The 21,901-nt window shown below is 31.3% G+C and overlaps 1 protein-coding gene across 6 annotated transcripts in view; it reads left to right on the plus strand.

Annotated features, from left to right (window-relative positions):
* LOC148309395 (echinoderm microtubule-associated protein-like 2) overlaps window positions 1-21,901 on the plus strand; it is a 139,185-nt gene that overhangs the window by 91,107 nt on the left and 26,177 nt on the right. For all 6 annotated transcript variants that reach the window (XM_088260158.1, XM_088260153.1, XM_088260157.1 and 3 more), the window contains 5 exons: window positions 5,440-5,625; window positions 8,540-8,687; window positions 9,119-9,256; window positions 10,848-10,982; window positions 12,052-12,120. In XM_088260158.1, the coding sequence (XP_088116284.1) occupies window positions 5,440-5,625; window positions 8,540-8,687; window positions 9,119-9,256; window positions 10,848-10,982; window positions 12,052-12,120 (676 nt within the window). The remainder of the gene's footprint in view (window positions 1-5,439; window positions 5,626-8,539; window positions 8,688-9,118; window positions 9,257-10,847; window positions 10,983-12,051; window positions 12,121-21,901) is intronic.

The following is a 21,901-nucleotide window of genomic DNA, read 5'->3' on the forward strand; positions in this document are numbered from 1 at the left end:
AAGAGTAATGTGCGCCTTGTATGATCCTCGTTAGAATCAGAACTACATTTCCCAAAGCGCCACATTCGTGTTTAAAACGAATTCTCGTGACATTAGGCAATATAAAAAGTGGCCATATGCGTGTTGAGATTGTGAACCACCCTATATCAAATTAATCTTTATTTATATAACCGTATTTTTTTACTATGCCCATCTGGCCTTTTAAACATGTTAACCCCCATAAAGTCAGGGTCATTATCAAACATGATTTGTAACGAGCTTATAACTAACTAAAAATAACTAACTAACCATCTTATTATTTATTGATTCGGCATTAACTTTGTGGAATGACATGTAGATTATTTTTTTAAAAAATAAACACTTGAATAAACCACTTAATGAATTTTATTTTTATATACGACTAGTTTCGAAAACTTAGAGATGTTTTCATCTACTAGTAAAAATTAAAAACTAATAAAATAATTTATTACTTTTCAATTTTTATCAGTAGATGAAAACACCTGTAAGTTTTCGAAACTAGTCGTATATAAAAATAAAACTCATTAAGTGGTATATTCAAGTGTTTATTTTTTTTAAATAGCCAACCATCACGCCACTTCCCCGCAGGGGTAGGCAGTAAGAATAGAACGCTAGGCCAATCTGTCTTTGAACACAATCTTCGCCTCCATATTCATACATCTTCTCATACATACACGCCGATCATTCCGACTCCTGATCTGATCACTTTCAAGTATTTGAAATACTTGATCATGTCAAGTTTTCCTTGATCTTCCTCTGCTTCTATTACCAACCACATTCACAGCTTATAATTATGATAATAAAATATCTTATTTCTGATTTGGCCGTCACTTAATGCTAATATCTATATATTTTTAATTTAGGTTTTACTTGGTATATACCATTTTTTATTTGAATCTATTGACACGTGTTTCGATGCATTCCACATCATTTTCAAACACTTGATAATGTAAAGTTTTCCTCAATCTTCCTGTTTCTATTACCAACCACATTCACAGCTTTCAATTGAAGTCCAGGTGTAATTATCTTCTTGAAAAACCTTTAAACCATAAATTATTTTTGTATCTCCTGTATGTTATGTTTATAATCTAATAATTAAAAAAAATATATCTAAAAAAAATATAAAAAAATATAAAAATTGTATTAACATGTTAGTAATCGGCTCAACACAGGCCATGCCTAAAGAGCCGTAATGCGTATAATAAATGTATATATGAAATAAATATGTATATTTGAATGTATCTATGTATTATGAAAAATAAATAAAAATAAAAACATAAAAATAAATAAAAATTATGATAATAAAAAACGTCATTAATTGATTCGGCAGTCACTTTATGCAAATACTTATCCATTTTTTATTTTAATTTTACTTGGCTAAAACCATTTTTTCTTAAAATCTATTGATACGCGTTTCCAAGCATTCCACATCATTTTCAAACATTTCATTATTTCAAGTTATCTTCAATCTTTCTCTTTTTCTATTACCAACCACATTAACAGCTTATAATTATTTAAATTATAAAAAGAGAAATATTTGGGTTTTTATTATTTGCATAAATATTTCAATTTCATACTTTTTCTGTGAGCCTAAGCGGCTCATCATTAGAAATAGGTATCATATTGTGGTAGAGTGGATTCGAACCGAGAAACTCTGACTTAAGAGTCCGCGACACTAACCACGGGACCACAACCCGACACATTATTATAATAAAATACGCCGTTAATTGATTCGGCAGTTACTTTATGCTTATATCTTTCTATTTTTAATTTTAATTTTACTTAGTAAAAAACATTTTTTCTTCAAATCTATAGAAACGCAATTTAATACATTCCACATCATTTTCAAACATGGTGTTTAACTTAAATTATTATTTATTTTAAAAACCTATTTAAATCTTACTGAAACCGCAACTATGTAAAATAAACTATTAAAAAGTAATTTTTATATGCTTCAAAATATAATAATTATATCAGCCTAAATTCATTATTATTTATAGCCACCCAATTAAATTAAATATAAAATGTGATATTACATCTACGAGAACATAAAATTACTTTTTTTTTAAATGTGCAATACGTACCGATATGAGGTTTAAAGTGTATGGAATAGGACAAGTATAAAATGAGTCAATGGCCCGGCGCAAACGGGGGAGGGTCCACGGGATCTGCCTCCACTGGCGATCCTTCCCCTTCTCTGAACAGCCCTCCAGACACTATGGGAGACGTATATGCAGCCTGGCGTAAGTAATCCGCTGGCATCTAACAATTTAGTACCTACCATTTTTAGCTGAATTTTTTTTAATAACCTTACGTCCAACTGACCCTGAAATCAATCTACGGCTTATGCAACACCGCTTATCACGACCCTGCTTAGGCTTCAACTTTTTAAATTTTATAGCCTATGGGCGTTTGTCCACTACACGGAATTTTTTACCGTCCGGCACTCAGTTAGCGTTTTAAAACGATGATTGGCTTGGATTGGCTTGTGCATTTGTCCATCTTTCTTCGGATCGGAGCTCTTGATCGGTACGTGAACACGTAGCGCGTAAATTCGATCACGCTAAACCGTCGTAGTCGCTTTGATTTTTCAAAACCGGACTGCTGGACAGTATAATTCCGGGTAATGGACAAGCGCCCTATGCCTACTCGTGAGTGGATTTATTCTTTATGTTATAAGTTACTATAATTTCATGTAATTCATGAGTGAAAATTCTAGGCAAAAACACTCGATTTCTCGCTAGAGGCATGAATTTGTCACCGAAAAATTGTGTGCATTTTAAAAGTTGGTACAGAAAAACCTCAATATTACGGACTTCTATTTAACGAACTTCGGATATAACAGACTAAACATCCTGTCAAACGTATAAAAAATGTCCTGTTAATATTCGAGTGTCGCCGCAAGTCGATTTTTAGCGGCCATGATAATCACGTCATACGTTTAGCACCAGAATTTGAGCCATAAAATTGTACTACCAAAAATTAAGTTATCAGTGGTAAGACCACATCTTATGATCTAATTAAATTGACTCTTCATTAGATAAGGAAGTTCAAATATATAATAGATAATTGATTATAAAAAAAACAGCAAACTTCAAAAGTGCAAACAAAACTTGATTTTTTTTTTCAAAGCAGTATTTCCGAAAGCAAGCGCATCAATATCAAATAGCAACGTTACATCACGACGAATGTCCGCAGACAATAATTTAATTTTCTTTTGAGTTTTTAATCGTCAATTTAATTCTTAAAAGAGTGTTTAAGTAAATATATTTTTTAAAGGTTTATTTCTATTAAAAACCTATTTTATATAAAGGTCTTTCCGCTTTAGTGGACATCCCTCCCCCCAAGTAGTCCGTTATATCGAGGTTTTACTGTATACATAATCACAAATTACAATTTACTTAAATGTGCCTCACTAAGTTTTTCCATGCCGAGGGCACATTTTACAATAGTTTTAATTTATAAAACCATGTGAAAAGAAAATTGTTTGTGATATGGAATGATATACGATATGACCGAATGGTGCTATCTATTTCAGATCTACCCACCTCATTCATGTATGAATAGCTCTTTTATACTTTAGTTTCGTTATTTTATGTGTTTGTATAAGATTTTTTTTATCTAATGTAAAACCAAATTCAATCCAATATTTTGAGTGTGTCTAAATTATATGTAAAATTAAATTAAAAACTTAATTTTTATTTCATTTTACTTAGGTACATGCTAAAATAATTTCGACTGTTACATATTCAATTTTGTAGCTTGAAAAACTAATAAATATTTATAATTTAATTAACATAATGTATGAATTATCAAGCATTACTGTTGCATACTGGGTACTTTGAATATATTAATTATCAATTGTGTCAATATTTTTCGAATTTCGCCGGCATATCTGCATATTATATACAAGCAGGTAGTTAGCTTCAAAGATGCATCTATGGCGATACATAATATTCGCGTGAAATCTGATGTATACTGTTTATTTACAACATTTTGAGTGTGTCCAAATACTTGATCACAAATCTGGATTATCTCCAATTATAGGAGTAATTTTTAATATTATTTTTGACATCTCATTAAAGATGAAGAAGAATATAGAAGTCTGGGCATTTACGGGGCTGACGACTTTCATTGGCTGGTTTTAAAATAATATGAAAAAATGAGGCTGGTTGAATGATCACTTTACACATATATAACATTCACCATTCTGATTCACCCATGATTGACAACCACAATACTCAAAATACTCCTACATATATCATAAATCTCATGACGCTATATGTGTGAGTTCACTGTTATTATCTATGGTTGGATTGAAAAATGCTCTATTTAGCTGAGACCCTTCTATTTAGATGTATGCAAGATACAAGCCCGGAATTATTTAACAAAACAGGTGACACTCAAAATGTAGTCACAAATTCCAATGCATATTATAATGAAAATAATTATTTATTCTTACAAACTAACTAGTTTGAAAACAAAAAGTTTACTTATAAAACGATGGAATTTATTTTCTTATTAGTAATGAGATAAATTTTTGTAAATGAAATACTGTTTTTTTTATTGTATCAGATGACGTAATATGATAAGACTCGAAACATAAGATATAACATTGTACATATCAGACAGGTGGGTGAGTAGAAATTATTATGTAATCATCCAGTCAAGTGCAGTCAACCATTTGGCCACCCCTGTTTCATACAATGTTTCTACTCTGAGCAGTGTTGCCATATGCCAAACCAAAAAATCTGAATCAAACAGTCTAAAAATCTGTATAAAATCTGTATAGAATCAACAACCCAAAATCTGTGTAGGTGCCTATTTGCCATTGCTTTGAAATTTTGATACAAATAGCACGATCTGAAACAGAACTCACAGTATGCATATTCTTCACCCTTTTCACTTGTTTCTAAACAAGTCTTAAAATAATTATCTTCCAGCCAGCACTGATTAAAATGTTGCGTATTACGCGACGTGTATAAAAAATTAACAATCGGAAACATGAAAAAAATGGACATGTTTTGGGGAATCCTACAGTACACTACGTAAATTGCGTAATGTTCCATGACAAGACAAAATAGTACCCTACCCAATAATAAATCACGCACTCCAATATAAAACCAATTCTCACCTACTTATTATCAAATGTTAATCATGCTCGGATCTATACATATTTTCATTCTTCTATTTTATCATATACTATGTCCAATTCCAAAAATCTATATAAAACTAAAAGTAAAATCTGTCATCTGTAACGGACGCTTAAAATCTCTATCAATACGGATAAATCTGTATATATGACAAGACTGACTCTGAGTGGCATGTGATCTTGTGCCAAAAAGGGACAATGCTAGTGAATTATGCAAGTTCACTTTTGCGAGTATTGTGTGACTTATAATTTATTTTGCTTCTTTTCAGATGAAATGCTAGAAGCGGAGGGGGGCAGTATGGCTGTGAGGGTGGGAGCCTTGGAACGGAGGGCCCTGGAACAAGGTGAACAGCTCCTGTGTCTCCGATCTTCCCTGGCTGATGCTTTGAGGAGACTCGCACTCCTGGAAGCTCCGAGGAATGGAACGCATACCACACCAAACACTCCCACCAGATGTAAGTAAAATAATAACATTAAATTAAGGTACACATATATATTTTAAGGATAAAATAGTTTTATATCAAATAATTCATGAACATGGTTCTAGAAATAAGGATAAAGTAAGACATTTTTTGAAAAAACAGAGTCCCATAATTGTATAATGTATAAGGGTTTGAAAATGTATGATGAGAAGCCTGAATGTGTGAAGAATGAAAAGAGTCTGAAAGAATTTTAAAATAAATGTTTTGTTAAGTGTAATAAGATGTGTAATTTGTATTTAATGTAATATAAGCTAACTAGAGAAATAAAATTTAAAAAACTAAAATACACACCCTGTACCATCTGATCACCTTGCCTTCGATAACACTGCATGGATACAATGCAGTGTCCCATGCACCATTTGGTGCCTATAAAGGTACGAAGAAAAAGAAGCGATAATGTAATTTTATTCTAGGGATAGTAATTTTATTTTGCATTACTTTTACGCTATTTTTAACATGATCATCCGGTAGACGCTCTACTGCGAATCTGGCACTGCATGTTCTATTCCCACCAATTACAAAATGAATTCAAGAAATATATATTATCAATTGATCTAGGTGTTAGTAATGTATTTTTCTTTATACATTCCTTTCCCTTACTATCCTAACTGCAGACAAGCCTCTAAAACAGAAGCTTTGCAGGTTATTCCTTAAAAAACTATAATCTGTTTCACACTATTGAACATAAGTAGATGCTACTGAACCTTGGGTTGCCAACAGTTAGGGTGACATAAAATCCATTATCTGAAATTCCATTCTAAAAGGATACATATTTAACAAGATTTTTATTTGTACCCTGAATTATTTATAATCCCGAGATGCACTAAAAATTTCAATATTTGAGGTGTCTTTTCTTGGCAATTGTTGACATTCTTTTTTAAAAGTCAAACAGTAGGAAGATAATAATTCAAATGTAAACCATGGTAGATAAGAAGATAGTAAACTTAGTACTTGAACACAGTTTATATTATACAATAATTATTGCTAATTCTAGATATTGCTCACTCCTTTCAACAACGTCATATATCAAAAATCGTCAATTTTCAGTTGTACATATTTTCAGAATGCCCAAAAAATGTACTTAATCCCAGCAAAAGCGGCATATTTTTAAATTAATATTTACCAGCTACAGGGCAGAAAGTGTTGTTTTTGCATTTTGAAGAAAAGGTATTGTTTAATTATTTTTTTAAATATGCTCAATATTTTTCAAATGGAGAAAAACCTTCAGGTTTACCTAAAAAGATCTGTTGCACAGTAAAAAGTTCAATAAGTGACTTGATATTTATTTTGAATACATTTTATTATATTTTTAAACTTTAAAAACGATCTCCTGAAAAATCAAGTTTTTTGATTTATGACGTTGTTGAAAGGAGTGAACGATATGTTTATTGACTGGTAGAATAAAGATATTATTTTACAGCAGCTAATAATGTTGTATAATTGATTCATAGATGTCATTTATGACTCAGATATATTAATATAGCTAACCATGTTCTAATTCTGACTTAGTGTATTTTGACTGTCGTGGTTAGTGCTTTGGCTACCATGTTGGAGGTCCTGGATTCAAGTCTCGAGTGAATAACAATAAATATAAGTGATATTTGACTCTTATATTTATTTGATATATCCTGGACTGGTACCTAAGACGCAGGATTAATTGCCTTGCCTTTATGTAATTAACAATCAATATAACTTTGCGTTGACACAATGCAGTGCCCTATGCACCATTGGGTATAAATAAGGATTGGAAGAAATACATTTTTATAACTTAATTATAACATTTTACATTTTTGAAGATAACAGCTTTTTTCACAAGAATAATTAATTATTGTCTTAAAGAAGAAGGTTACAAAACCGTTTGAGGTTGCAATTAAGTTGTAATAAGATATGTAGTGATTTTATACCAAAGTTATTTCGCTAATTGATGAAAAATATGTTATCATTTATAAATTCTGTTTTTTAAGAACAAGGTTATAATAATTTTTTTATCAATGCTCACTTCATCAAATTACTGTTATCTGCAATCATTAAAAATCAAAATTAAAACTATTTATAGAAATATTCTTAGGAAATATAATTATTATAGTACACCAATTTTATCCAGCCATGTGTTGCTGTGGCTTAGTTTGGATAAATGGAAAAGAAAGAATGACACACATTTCCCATATGTTTCATTTCACAATGCTTGCGGGAATACAATATTTTAGCAGCTCTTATGAATCTTGGTCATTGTATTGAATCACAGTATTGTGAGTGTTACTGTCACTTTCAACAGATGGTGCTGCCATTGCGGTCAAAAAATCTGTTTTTTTAAGAGATTGTTTTTACCTGTCACTGGTAAAAGTACCTGTCGCTGGTATATAAAAACACACATGTTTGAATGTAACAAACAAATATTTACTTTTTTATGTACATTATCTTTTATGTTTTAGAGCTAATTTATTACAACTCACATAAGGTTGCAAATCTAAAATGACTCCTATAAAAAAGGTCTTTTCTTCGAGCCTACAAATAATATGCACCTGTTGCATAGATAAAAACTTTTTTTATCATTTTCCTTATCGTTATCTCTGATTTTGCAATGAAGAGAAGGGAGAACTTATCAAAGTAAACTAATTAGCATTTTAAGCTATATGGAGAGTGGTATTTGATTTGAAAAAGAAGAGACATGTTTTCCTTTTAGATTCCATTTGGTAACCATACACACCACTTAAAAATATACATGTATTTCTGTACCAATTTTTATATACATCCCACTTAAAAATATAATTTGAAGATATCTTTTTACCAATTTTTTTATTTACATACCACTTAAAATAAACATATATTTCTTTACTAGTTTTGGGTAAATTATACTTGTTTTAATGGCGTTGTAATTTTCTTTCAGCCACAACGCCTTCGCAAAGCAAAGACATCAGATTACGAACTCCGTCCTACCGCCAGTCACCCGATAGCACTAACCAATCGGCTGTTAGAGATCCGGCACGAAGAACAACAGTACACGGGAATACTAATAACTCAGCACTTACACAAAGGTAATTGAATCTCAAAAATAACTCGACCCTTTGACTGATGAATTTTAATGAAGATTTTATTTGGAAAACGGGGAGATTTTTATTTAATATCTGACAATGAAATAATCCATTTTACTTACTAGGATTATTAGTATTATTTTTTGACATCTCATCAAAGATGAAGAAGAATGTGGAAGTCTGGGCATTTACGGGGCTGATGACCGTCATAGGCTGGTTTAAGTGATCACTTTACACACGTGTAACGTTCACCAATTCTACCCATTATTGACAACCACACTACTTAAATTCTTGGAATTAGGAAGTAGTAAATATGTAGTGTGGTTGTCAATAATGGGTGACTTTACTGAACAAGTTACTTTAATGTACAAAACACGCTTCATTTTATTTTACGCTCTTCAATTTTGATTGATTTCCTTTTTATTTTGTTGCAGACGGGGCGTGCACTACCAGTCCACGGGATCATTACAGTCAGAGAGCCCTAACAGTTCTTCTAGCCTTAGCCCTGCACCCTCACCCTCCCCCCGGGCCACCCCGCACCCCCCGCCTGCGACAACACAAAGATACTCATTGTATGTCTCATTACCATATTGCTCTAAATAAGCTTGTGCCATTTTATAACTACATATAACCCGCACAAATCATAACAACAAATGCATTTACCACTAAATAGTACAATGGGAATATCATCATAGTTAAGATTACTACTGCAATCTCTTTTAAGAGGTTCACTAAGATTTAAGAGGTTTACAAACCCCCATATAACGTTGAGATAGGTACCGCGTTATCGCAGGGAATTTTATAAGGGGTATTTCGGCCAAAATCTGTCTATTTTACAGAATATTTATGTATTAAAAATAGTATTAATAAATGTACGCGAGAAGAACAAAGAGACGCAGTTCGGTAAGTTTTAAATGTTACAAATACTGTCCCCACCCCATGCAACGCCTTTAAAATAGTATTTAAGGGGTGGCGGACAAATATTGTGTGCTCAGATTAAATAAGATTCGAAACGCGTATACGCCGCGCTCGCTCTGTTTTTATATTGGTGTCGCTTTGTTCTTCTCGCCCCTTGTGTTTTGTAATTTTCGATGTATTGGTGTAATTTTGTTATTTTTACACTTATAACTTTGCAATTTTTAATAAATAAAAGATTATCTTCATTTGCGCGTTTCCGTCTTCCCAATGAAAAGTGTTCCAGTACCGTTAGCAGTAACAAGGGATAAATGTTTCAAATTGTATTTTTACATTTTGACATGCAGAATTGATTAAAATGAGTTATTTCAAATTAAAATACAATTTTTAAAACATTAACCCCATATAAAGTTCCCTACAATAACGTGGTACCTATCTCAATGTTATAGGGCGATTTGCTGTATATTTACATGTATGTGCCTTATTGACATCTCAACGTAGATGAAGAATAATATGGAAGTCTGTGTATTTACAGGGCTACGACTCCTTACTCAATGTATGTCTCTTTCACCATTTATGTGATGGTTGTGATCACTTAAACCACCGTCTGCTTACCTAGACTTCCATATTCTTTTTCATATATATTGAGATGTGAATATAATTATGTGTACGAACACAGATTTGCTAACAAAGATTTGGACACACTTAAGATATTTTGTATATAATAAATGTTACATTGAATAATTACTTTTTTCGACTCCCCCGGGAATCAAACCCGAGGCATCCAGAACGTTAGCCAAACACGCTGATCACTAGACTAAGAAGGTGGTTATAGGAATATTGGTTAACAATGTTTTGTTCATGCAAGAGAATTCCCAACAGTTTAACTTGTAATAAATTTGCGGAATAAAAGTCAAATAAAAGGTCCTTACATGGCTCCCATACCATCATACAGGATTATCCATATAAGCTTATCCCATAAAAGTCTTTGTAATTTTTTACGGAAATCTAATAGTCAATACCTTCATTCTCCAAATTGCACTTCCATCATTAATATTGTACGCAAATACAAATAACATTCTAAATATGGCCAACTGCACTTATGCCTGCAAACACACATTTTTAAAATTATGTTTGAAATATTGCAACTTCATAATCACCATTTTACTTTGCATCTAATCAATTACTTAATTTTTTCCAAAACATTTGTATTTTTTAATAGCATGTTCGTTTTTTTTTTCTTTCCAGGTCAAGAAACAACTCTTCATCTAGCAACCAGAGTGGAGTTGGGGGAATGACATCACCGGGTCCCGGAAATTTGACCAAAAGATGGAGTTCGACAGGAGACTTCAACGCGCCACAAGGAGGAATTGCAAACAACAGGTATCCATTACGATCAAACAATTCAACTAATCAATAACAATAAAAGAAATGAAATAAACTATTTGGGCCATACTTAGTTATACTTTTTATCACTATTGAAACTTTGAATACTTTTGTTGTGCTATTTGGTGTGGAATAAGTAGGCACCACAAAAACAATCTAGAAATTGTTGAAAAAATATTATATGTTATTTTTGTTAAAGAAGTGAGTTGATACATGTTCGCTAGAAGGTTTACGACTGGTATTCGTTCCAGCAAACAACATTCTTGGATTAATTTTGTTATACTAGATGTAATAAAATATAACTTTGCTTTATCCCTCAATATAAACTGACGGATATATATTTTTTTACATACAATGAAAACTGAGTACAATTTGATTGATCGTAATAAATATTGCAAATAATCCTCCTACAGCATTTATTTTTCAACTGTCTTTTTATTATTTTTACCATCTACGCTACATTTATACGTTAAGTAAGGCCCTTAGTTTATTTTTTATTCTTATTATTCATAAAATGCACATAAAATACATTTGAGTTCCTACCTAATTAACTTATTGAGTTCTACTACAAAATGGCGGACATAAACATAAAAGCCATAGGTTCATAAGCTCTGTGCCTGAAATTTTTGCATGTATTTTAAATACAAATTTGTTCCTCATATTATTATCATGGTGGGTTTGGTAAAATATACCCTTTGAGGTATAAAAAACTTAATTACCAATTCGCCTCATAATAGGTAAAATACCTCATAATATATAATTTCATTCAAAATACCTCAAAATATATATTTGTTTACAAAATGCCTCATAAAAATATTGTGATTTAAACTATAATAAATTATAAAATAATTATTTATCATTTTATCAATATTTTCATACAATGTTTCTAAGGTGCAACTTCAGTATTAATAATAATATTTATTTTTATTTTTGAAAGAACACCGTGATTTAAGCAATTCCTAGCACAACACATATTTTATTTTTATTTTTGAATTGCTTTTAATCATCCTTTTTTATTTTAATTAGCACCTTCTCTTTTTGGTTTATTATTTTTGTTTCCTTGTAGATTTTCCACAAAATCCCTGTTGAATTTATACTCAAAGCCCTCACAAAATGGATCAGTATTAAAGCATGGGTGAGTTTTCATTTATTTTTATTTTATTTTTAACCACGCCACATATTTGAATCCACCACAAAATAAGACAGAGAAATAAATTTAAGTAAACAAACATAATAAAAACATGTAATTAACTTTTTGTAATACGAAAATATCTAGTCTTGCATCAATGGTGGCTTCAAGTAGGTTTGTCATGATTGTTTTTATAACAAATTGATTTATTTTTGAAGAATACTAAGAACGATTTAATACTGCACTTGCTGTGCAGAAATGTGCATGGTGTTGCAAAATATAACAAAGTAATATTGTATGTCCCTTATATGAGTTTCTTTTTTCATGTTAAAAACATTTTTAACATTTTTTTATGTTGTATATCGGTGGTATAATATGTCTTTCAGCAACTTATAGACATATTTGAGTTCTGCAATTTAAAAACTGTAAAAAACACATCAAATTCATGAAATACATGGATATATTATTTGTTTGTTAAAACTGCACTCATTCGTTATATCAGTGAACATTAGGAATAAAATAAGTTTCGAATGGTGAGCACAGATGGCTCTGTTGATGACTATATTTATATGCATCATTTAGGAGTCAATAGATGTCTCTAGTAATTGCTATATTATGTTGTTGGTTTTTTCCTTTTAGGAAGTTTGATTGATTGAAAAAATTGTTTATAGTCCATCTGTCTTAAGAACTTCTCAGTTCTTCTGTTACTCTTCTCTTCTTTAGTCCAACGTCTTTACTACTTGACGCCATTATGGGTCTTGAATCTGTTAGAATAGTGAAATACTCCCATATATAGGATATGATATGAACTACACATGATGGAATGTTCTTTTGGTGGTTTTGTGTACACTAAAGGAAAAAATGTGAGATTTGCTCCGCAGGCCGCAAGTAGACACCCGGCGAGCTGCATGCGGCCCGCGGGCCGCGGATTGACCACCCTTGTTTTAAAGTATTGTTTGCTTTAATTTCAAAATACACATGCACATGAAAAACATGCTTCTTCAATATATTTTTTATTATTTATTTTATCCATATTTTTATTATTTATTTTATCACGCGCTGGATTATTCACCATACAGATGATATACCAATATGAACATACAAAAGGAATCCAATAACAGTGCATGTATACATCTTTAAAAAATTAATACATATGTTCAATAAAAGCCATAATAGTGAATGTTACACAATGTATAAAGCAATCACTTAAGCCAGGCCTGGGATGCTCAGATTTCCAATTTCTTTTATATAAAAACTATAGAGGGAGCGTCTCAAGTTGAGACATCTACTACTATCACCATCACGCCGTTTCTCCGTAAGGGTAGGCAGAATGGATGAAAAGCCACACTCTTCTGTCCTGACATACACTCCTCGCCTCCTTCACATCTATACATCTAGTCATACACGCCCTCCGATTACGCAGACTTTTTACACCACCAGATTTTAGGTTCTGATTGATCTCATCGTGCCAAGGGTGGAGGTGGATGGATTGCACGAATTATGGTGCACTCCCATCCACCATTTATTTTTCAGAAGGTGCGTTTGGGACTGCAATTAAATTAGATAATCAATAATTAATCCATATTTTATACTGCGATTTTTAACAATGATAGAAAATACTTATCGCTACGTTATACTAATATAAAAGAATGATCACTGACCACGTTACACTTTTGATTTTAAATATTTTATTGAAATCACTTACCAGCTAATGGTAACTGGAGGTAGACCTGATCCCTGTGGTGGCTGGCTTACGAGAGAGAGTGAACTCCTGGTTGTCAGTCTATTTAATGTTTCGATCTCGTTCTACGCGTGATGATGTCACGCTCGTCCGTGGTGCACTTGTTTATGTTGGCGCCTCTGAACGCCGTTCGTATCGTATTTATCCATGGTGGTCGGGGCTGGTCGAGGCACTGCAGTAGTCTTTTTTGGCCGTCATCTATCTATTTTCTCGCTCACATATCTCGCCATCCATCCACTCCACATGTCCATACCACCTTAAAGCACTCTTCCTAATCTTTTCAATTATTCCTTGTTCAGCCTTACATTCCTTCTAATATCTTCGTTTTTAATTTCTGTCATACAATGATTTTCCATGCATTCGACATCTATAAAACAATTTATAATATTTAGTATGATATTTTTACATTGCAGACAAAGTATGATGAAGAATTAATGACAATATCTTAGTCATACTGGAGAAAATGGCCTAGTGCATTTTTTTACAAAAACGTGATTATTGACTATTTGATATCTTACTAGCTTAATATTGTCCTGAAAAATTCCCGAAGCAATTTTAAACATGGAAATTTAATATATTGACTTGTTAAAAATTACTAATTGCATTGATGTTTATTTTCTTGCCAAGCAAAGGTGATTTAAATGGCCCCCCTGAACATTTTATGTTTTGTAAGTTGGTCACTTTTCCTGTATAACTACGATATGATGTCCAAATGATTTAATAGCTAATTTTTATTTCTAACCCAGTATTAAAATTGTGAATTATTCCATTAATTCTCTTTCTAAATTATGGATGATAAAACATAATTATATTTTTACTACTCTAATGACAAAGCATTTTGCTAAGTTTAATTATGCTCGGTTTTTCAATGCGAGTTCACTTACAGTAATTAAGTCCAGTGTCCATGTGCCCAAGAAGTGATGAGGTGCTTTATGAATGAAACAAGTGGTTATCATTAACGCCCTCCCACTTGCATGACTTCACTATCATTGTAACTATTATACTTATACACATTTAAACAGGGTGTCGAAAAACTCATGTTACACACACATTAATTTTTTAAGTGAGAAATATATCGTAGTCGTACAGGAGAAGTGACCAACTGACAAAACGTAAAATGTTCAGGAAGGTCATTTAAGTCACTTTTGCTTGGCAAGAAAATAAACATCAATGCAGTTAGACATTTTTAAAAAGTCAATATATTATTCTTCCAAGTTAAAAAATCCTTATTTTTTATTTTTTTAGGGCAATATTAAGCTAGTAATATATCAAATAATCAATGATCACGTTTTTGTAAAAAAATGCACTTGGTCACTTTCTCCTGTATGACTACGATATTTGTTTTTATTATATACAAAAACATTCAATTTCATACTTTAATATTTTCGCATTGCAAAGTCATCTGTCTGCCTCCGTAGTATAGTGGTTAGCGAGGTTTGGCTATCGTACTAGAAGCACCGGGTTCCAGTCAAAACCATTGAGTTAAAACCCAGTTAAAACCATCATATTCTCTCATCATCATCATCAAACCTCATCCGCACCCGATGGTGCATAGGGTACTGCATCATATAAACGAAGTGTTGATCGATAACACATGAAGGAAAGGTGATCAGCCCTCCGCTTCAGGTACCAGTCCAGGGTAATATTGAATAAATATTACAGTGAGAAATATATAATGTTCTTATTATATACAAAAAATCCAATTTCATAGTATAATATTTTCGTATGCCTAAGCCATCTGTCCGACTCCATAGTATAGTGGTTAGCGCCTTTGGATACTGTACTGGAGGTCCCGGGTCCGATTTAAAACCATCAAGTTAAAATACAATTTAAACCATCATATTCTCTAGTAAATGTAAACCGTGCGCTCTTGACCCCGTGTGTCAAAACCCAAAAGTGAACACAGCCGCTTTCGTTTGACATAACGAGAATTTTAATCATAATCTTTATTGAAAAAAATGTTGTCAATAACTATTTTATGTAAGTACTGTATTTTCGTAATTCTTAAGAGTTGATTAAAAAAAATAAAAAAATAAACACCCAACTTCAAAAGTGCAAAGAAAACTTGATTCCTTTTTCAAAGCAAGACAATAAATAGAATTTTGTCTGTGTTTTGTATTGTTTATATATGTATATCTAATATCGATGGCCCCAACGTAAAGTACTCTATCTGCAAATCTGTTACTTTACAGGAGAGAGCTTAGAAGATTTTTTTAACGTTTTCTTTTTTATTAATTAACGGTTTTATCTGAAATTCTAAACTAGTAATATACATTCAAATACACGATAAAATAATGCATTAAATCGTTTAAAAACTTTATGCTTTGTCAAAATTAAGTAGATAGCGTTTTAGGAGTTCAGTTCATTTCGAAAATTTAATGTAGATAGCGTCTTATACGCCTGAAAACTAGGAGTAATTTATTTATTTATTTTTTTGGTTGTTTATATTTGTAGATAACGGTCAGTTGATAACATACACCAAATACCTCAAAATTGACAAAATTGTAGTTAGAGCACTTTACGTAGGGCACGTCGACATAATGTCTATATTTCTATAAAAGTTTTGATATTTTTTTTTATAATGGACTTCGGTTTGCACTGTATTATGGCTTTGAGTTTTGTGTCACGGTGCATTTCTATATATGCACACCTACTTATATATGACAGGTGCAAATTTATCACAAAATATCAAATATGCCGCATACGTTTTGATAATTTATTCTTGAGAACTTCTCCGGTACTCCCACTTAAGTGATGTGCTGTCATAATCAGTTGAAATATTTATGTTCCGGCTGTGCCCAAAATGTCTTACACAATAATACAAAACCATTATTTATCTCGAATCGCGAGTGTTTTGGAAACAATAATTCATATTTGCTTAGTTTTAACACGCCAATTTCGGAAATCCTAGATTTGTATCAATTCTTTGCGCGCCTATAAATTCACATAATTTTCAATTACGATTTCCAATTTAAACACATTTCCGTCAAGTATGAAAATCCAGAAAATATGTTATTTCTTATACGATAATACAAAACTATTATTTATCTCGATTCGTGAGTGTTTTGGAAACAATACTTCATATTTGCTTATTTTTATTATTATTATTAATACAGTAAAACCCTGATATAACGGACCTCTAATTAACGAACTTCGGATACAACGGACAAAAATTCCAGTCAAATTATTGACTATTCGTCAGATAACGAAGTTCAGATATGTATATATACGTATTTCCGTAGTTTTAGAGTTGATTTAAAAAAAACAACAAACTTCAGAAGTGCATCAAAACATGATTCATTTTTCAAAGCAGGATTACCGAAAGCAAGAGCGTCGATATCAAACGGCAACGTCACTTCACAAAACTTATAAAAATGTCCAAAAATAATAAAGGGATTTTGGTTTGTGTTTTGTATTATTTATTCATATCTAAATATAATGTTCGTATTTTTTTAAGTTAAGTTTTTTGCTTTATTTTAAATGTATTTTTATATAACGGACTTACAGCTTTAATGCACACCCCATCCCCGCAAATAGTCCTTTATATCGAGTTTTTACTGTATTAGATTCGTATCAATTCTTGGCGCATCTATAAATTCTTAAGCTTTTAATTACAATTTTCAATTTAAACATATTTCCGTCATGTATGAAAATCCAGAAAATTTATATCGACTGCAGACAATCGTCATCAACCATACCATAATAAATAGTTATTAATTGAAAAATAATTGCTGTTGAATGTTTTCGGCATGCGATACCTTAGTCGACCCATGTTCTCCTCATTTGATATTTATAACCCGATACCATAGGAAATCTATGCGTATTGCTGGTATTTCTCCTTCGCCGAGGGATTTGTTACACAGTAAAAGGGATGTACGGAAAAACAATATATGATAGATTTTCAAATGGTGATATTAGGATAGAATGCAATACTGCGATAAGCATTATAGATAAAATTAAGAAAGATCTATTGAGATGGTTTGGGCATATGAATCGAACGAGTGAAGAAAGAATACCATAGTACAATAAATTTATGAGGCTAATGTGGTTGATAATATGTAGATACAGAGGAAGACCGATGAAAAATTACCATGATCAAGTATTTCACGCACTTGAAAGTGGTCAGGTCAGGAGTCAGAATAATCGAAGGGTATGTATGAGGAGATGCATTAATGTAGAAGAGACGAATATTGTTTGCAAAGACAATTTAGTGTGGCGTAGAGAAAGACCGAGGAAAACTTGCCATGACCAAGTATTTCATATACATGAAAGTGGCCGGTCAGGAGTCTGAATAATCGGCGGATATGTATGAAAAGATCCACGAATGTGGAAGAGGCGAAGATTGTTTAGAGAGACAGATTGGTGTGGAGTTTTATTCTCTCTGCCTATCCCATACGGAAAGCGGCGTGATGGTTAATTTTTTTATCATGATCGCGAAATTTTTAAGTCACTAATGACAGGAAACAAACATGTTTGAATGTAATCAAAATCAAGATTTAAGCGTATGGTATTTCTAATAGTTAGGTATGTTAAAACAGAAATTCAAAGACTGGTATTTCAACTTCAAAGCTAACTTGCTACTAGGTGAAAAAATCAACTCCACGGGATTTTAACTAAACTCGTTTTGCTACGCTATAAAAACATCGCAAGGACAAACCAGCCATTGTCCTTGGCGTACATTCGAGTCAAGTGACCTGTTGATCTAGAACCCTGAACATAATATTCCTTAAACAAACATTTTACGCCCGTCTGCACATAATAATGGATAATGGAAATCATTTTGTTTGCTTGAGAGCGCTTCAGTTAATTTGTTGTTTTTAATTTAATTTTCTTTGTACCTATGATTATTTTATTGTTTGCAAATATGTACATAATTTCGTGGTGGGATATCTTTTTTTTTAATGCGGATATAATGCATCTTCACAATGAAGACTTCGTTTAAAAAAAAAACAAGGTGTTTAGATCGTCAAACAATTAATTAAAACCTTCAACGATTTTCACATCCATTTTTGACATCTCAACAAAGATGAAGAAGGATATGGAAGTCTTCGTATTTACAGGGCTTATGTCCTACCATAGGCTGGTTAAGTGATCACTTTACACACGTGCAACATTCACCAATTCTACCAATGATTGACAACCACACTACTCATGTTTTTGGAACTTCCAAATATATTAATCAATCTCGTGACACAGTACAATACGCTCACTCCTTTCAAGAACGTCATAAATAAATAAAATTTGATTTTTCAGTAGAACGTTTTTAAAGTTTATTTAAATAAGTTTATATAATCAAGCCACTTATTGAACTTTTTTACTGTGCAACAGATCTTTTCAGGTAAAACCTGAAGGTATTTTCTCCATTTGAAAATATTAAGTAAATTTAAAAAATAATTAAACAATACTTTTACTTCAAAATGCAAAAACAACACTTTCTGCCCTGTAGCGGGTAAATATTATGTTAATAATATGCCTCTTTTGCTGGGATATAGTACATTTTCTGGGCATTCTGAAAATATGAACAACTGAAAATTGACGATTTTTTTTATGACGTTCTCGAAAGGAGTTTCCTTTTCCTCGAAAAGAGTTTCTGCTTAATGAAAGCTTTCCTCAATCTATGTTAGATTGAGGAAAGCTTTTATTAAGCAGAAACTCTTTTATTTTTATGCAAGATCCGATCCCCGAAGTATATTCACCTGAAAATATGATTTTCAAACAAAAATTACAAAAATATAAAAATATAAAAATACCCCTAAGTTTTAACAAATAGAAATTTGAAATATATTTATTATTATTCGTGTATGTAATAGTTGGTTACCAATACATTTAAAAGTGAAATAAATAATACCCAAGACATAATTAAACCGTTTTTTGTTGTTGTTTGTAACCGCATTGAATTGGTTTCATTTCGTTTTAATAAAAATTGCGGTTATAGATACCATTAATAACTTGAATGCCAGAAACAAAATAGTTTAAATAATATTGAAAAAACTGTTTAATTTTGCTTATCGACTTTGGTTGATTTTTTTTCTCAGCAGGTATGAAGAAATGCTTTTAATACTACATTTAAAAAAAATATTAATCGTGTTTTCTTTTCCTTTATTGATTTTTATGTTTTCATTCAGACTTCCTGGCATCAACTTTATTATTTTAACCTTTATCTGCACTCATCGGTGCACAGGACACTGCTTAGTCCAAAAGTATTGTTATCTTGATATTAAAACACATAAAGAAAGGGTGATGAGCCCTGCGCTTTAGCTACCAGTCTAGGGTGATATATACTTTTATTATTTGGCAGTCACCCAGTGAAAGGATGTTTCTGCCAGTGTCAAGTATTATTTTTATTTACAAACAAAATTATAAAAACAATTAATTAAATAAAAATAAGTTTAAGATTAAATAAATCACCTACATTTATGTAGACCCCCTACACAACATGGCAGCTTTTTTTAAATTGATTATATCCTAGTCAATATACAGGTACATGTGGTATTAACAACATCGCAGATTTCAAAATTCAACATATTACATGTCACTCACTCCTTTCAAGAACGTCATAAATCAGAAAACTTGATTTTTCAGGAGAACGTTTTTAAAGTTTAAAAATATAATACAATGTATTAAAAATAAATATCAAGCCACTTATTGAACTGTTTACTATGCAACAGATCATTTAAGGTAAAACCTGAAGGTTTTTTCTCCATTTGAAAAATATTTAGTATACTTAAAAAAATTATTAAACAATACCTTTTCTTCAAAATGCAACAACACTTTCTGCCCTGTAGCGGGTAAATATTAAGTTAAAAATATGCCTCTTTTGCTTGGATATAGTACATTTTCTGGACATTCTGAAAACATGCACAGCTGAAAATCAACGATTTTTTATTCATGACGTTCTTGAAAGGAGTGAGCGATGTGTTGTGTGTGTTTTTTTTCTGAATATCATTACAGACTGCGTTACAGACAACCTTCTCTACGCCATTTTTAGGATTTTTTATCATTTGCTAAAAGTAGGCGTCGCTTAAACAAATTCCAATCCTGAAAAGGTCTTTGCATATTTTCAATGGCCCTGAAAATTTACGAATATTGTACACAAAACATCATCATTAGCGCATCCTTATGTATTTGTTTTTAAATTTATTTTAATTATTAAAAATTATTTTCATTTATATCTTCTTTGATTTGGAACGATAATTGTTATAGTAACTGTAAAATTATGCAGACCTATTAACTGTTCCAAGAAAGAAGCTCAAATGTGGTAATTTCTCAGTTGGAGACATTTTTGTTTTTGGCCGTGATGGCTATCGAAAATAAAATGCACAGAAAAGAAAATAAATGCAAATGCTAGCAGACGACCTTTTTTGTAGGCGTCGATATAAGATTGAATGAAAGTTCGAATTTAAACCTAGCTTTAAGTCCCCAAGCAAGCAAAGCTCTCGTTTTACCTGACTACAGTAATTACAGTAAGACTACATTACTACTGACAACGTTACATTAATTTTATAATTTATTGTTTTATTTTATTTTTATATAAAACGAATGACGGTTTTCTTTTTGTTTATTTTTTTAAGTTTATAATATTTGGAATGAAAAGTAAGATACAGCTTTTTGGTTTGTTAAATATAATGTTTATTTATTTATAATATTACTCATGATATAAAAACATTATACTCTCCACCACGCCGCTTCGTCGTAGGGGCAGGCAGAGAGCCACACCACTCTTTCATTCCAAACAATCTTCGCATCTTACACATTAATACATTTCGACTTCCAACTTGACCATATTCAAGTATTTAAAACGCTTCCAACTATATGTGTGTGTGTATATATATATATATATATATATATATATATATATATATATATATATATATATATATATATATATATATATATATATATATATATATATATATATATATATATATATATATATATATATATATATATATATATATATATATATATATATATATATATATATATATATATATATATATATATATATATATATATATATATATATATATATATATATATATATAT

Source organism: Brachycentrus maculatus, unplaced genomic scaffold (genome assembly GCF_059751285.1).
Source record: "Brachycentrus maculatus isolate JH-2025_06_01 unplaced genomic scaffold, ASM5975128v1 h1tg000125l, whole genome shotgun sequence".
NCBI classification, from domain to species: Eukaryota; Metazoa; Arthropoda; class Insecta; order Trichoptera; family Brachycentridae; genus Brachycentrus; species Brachycentrus maculatus.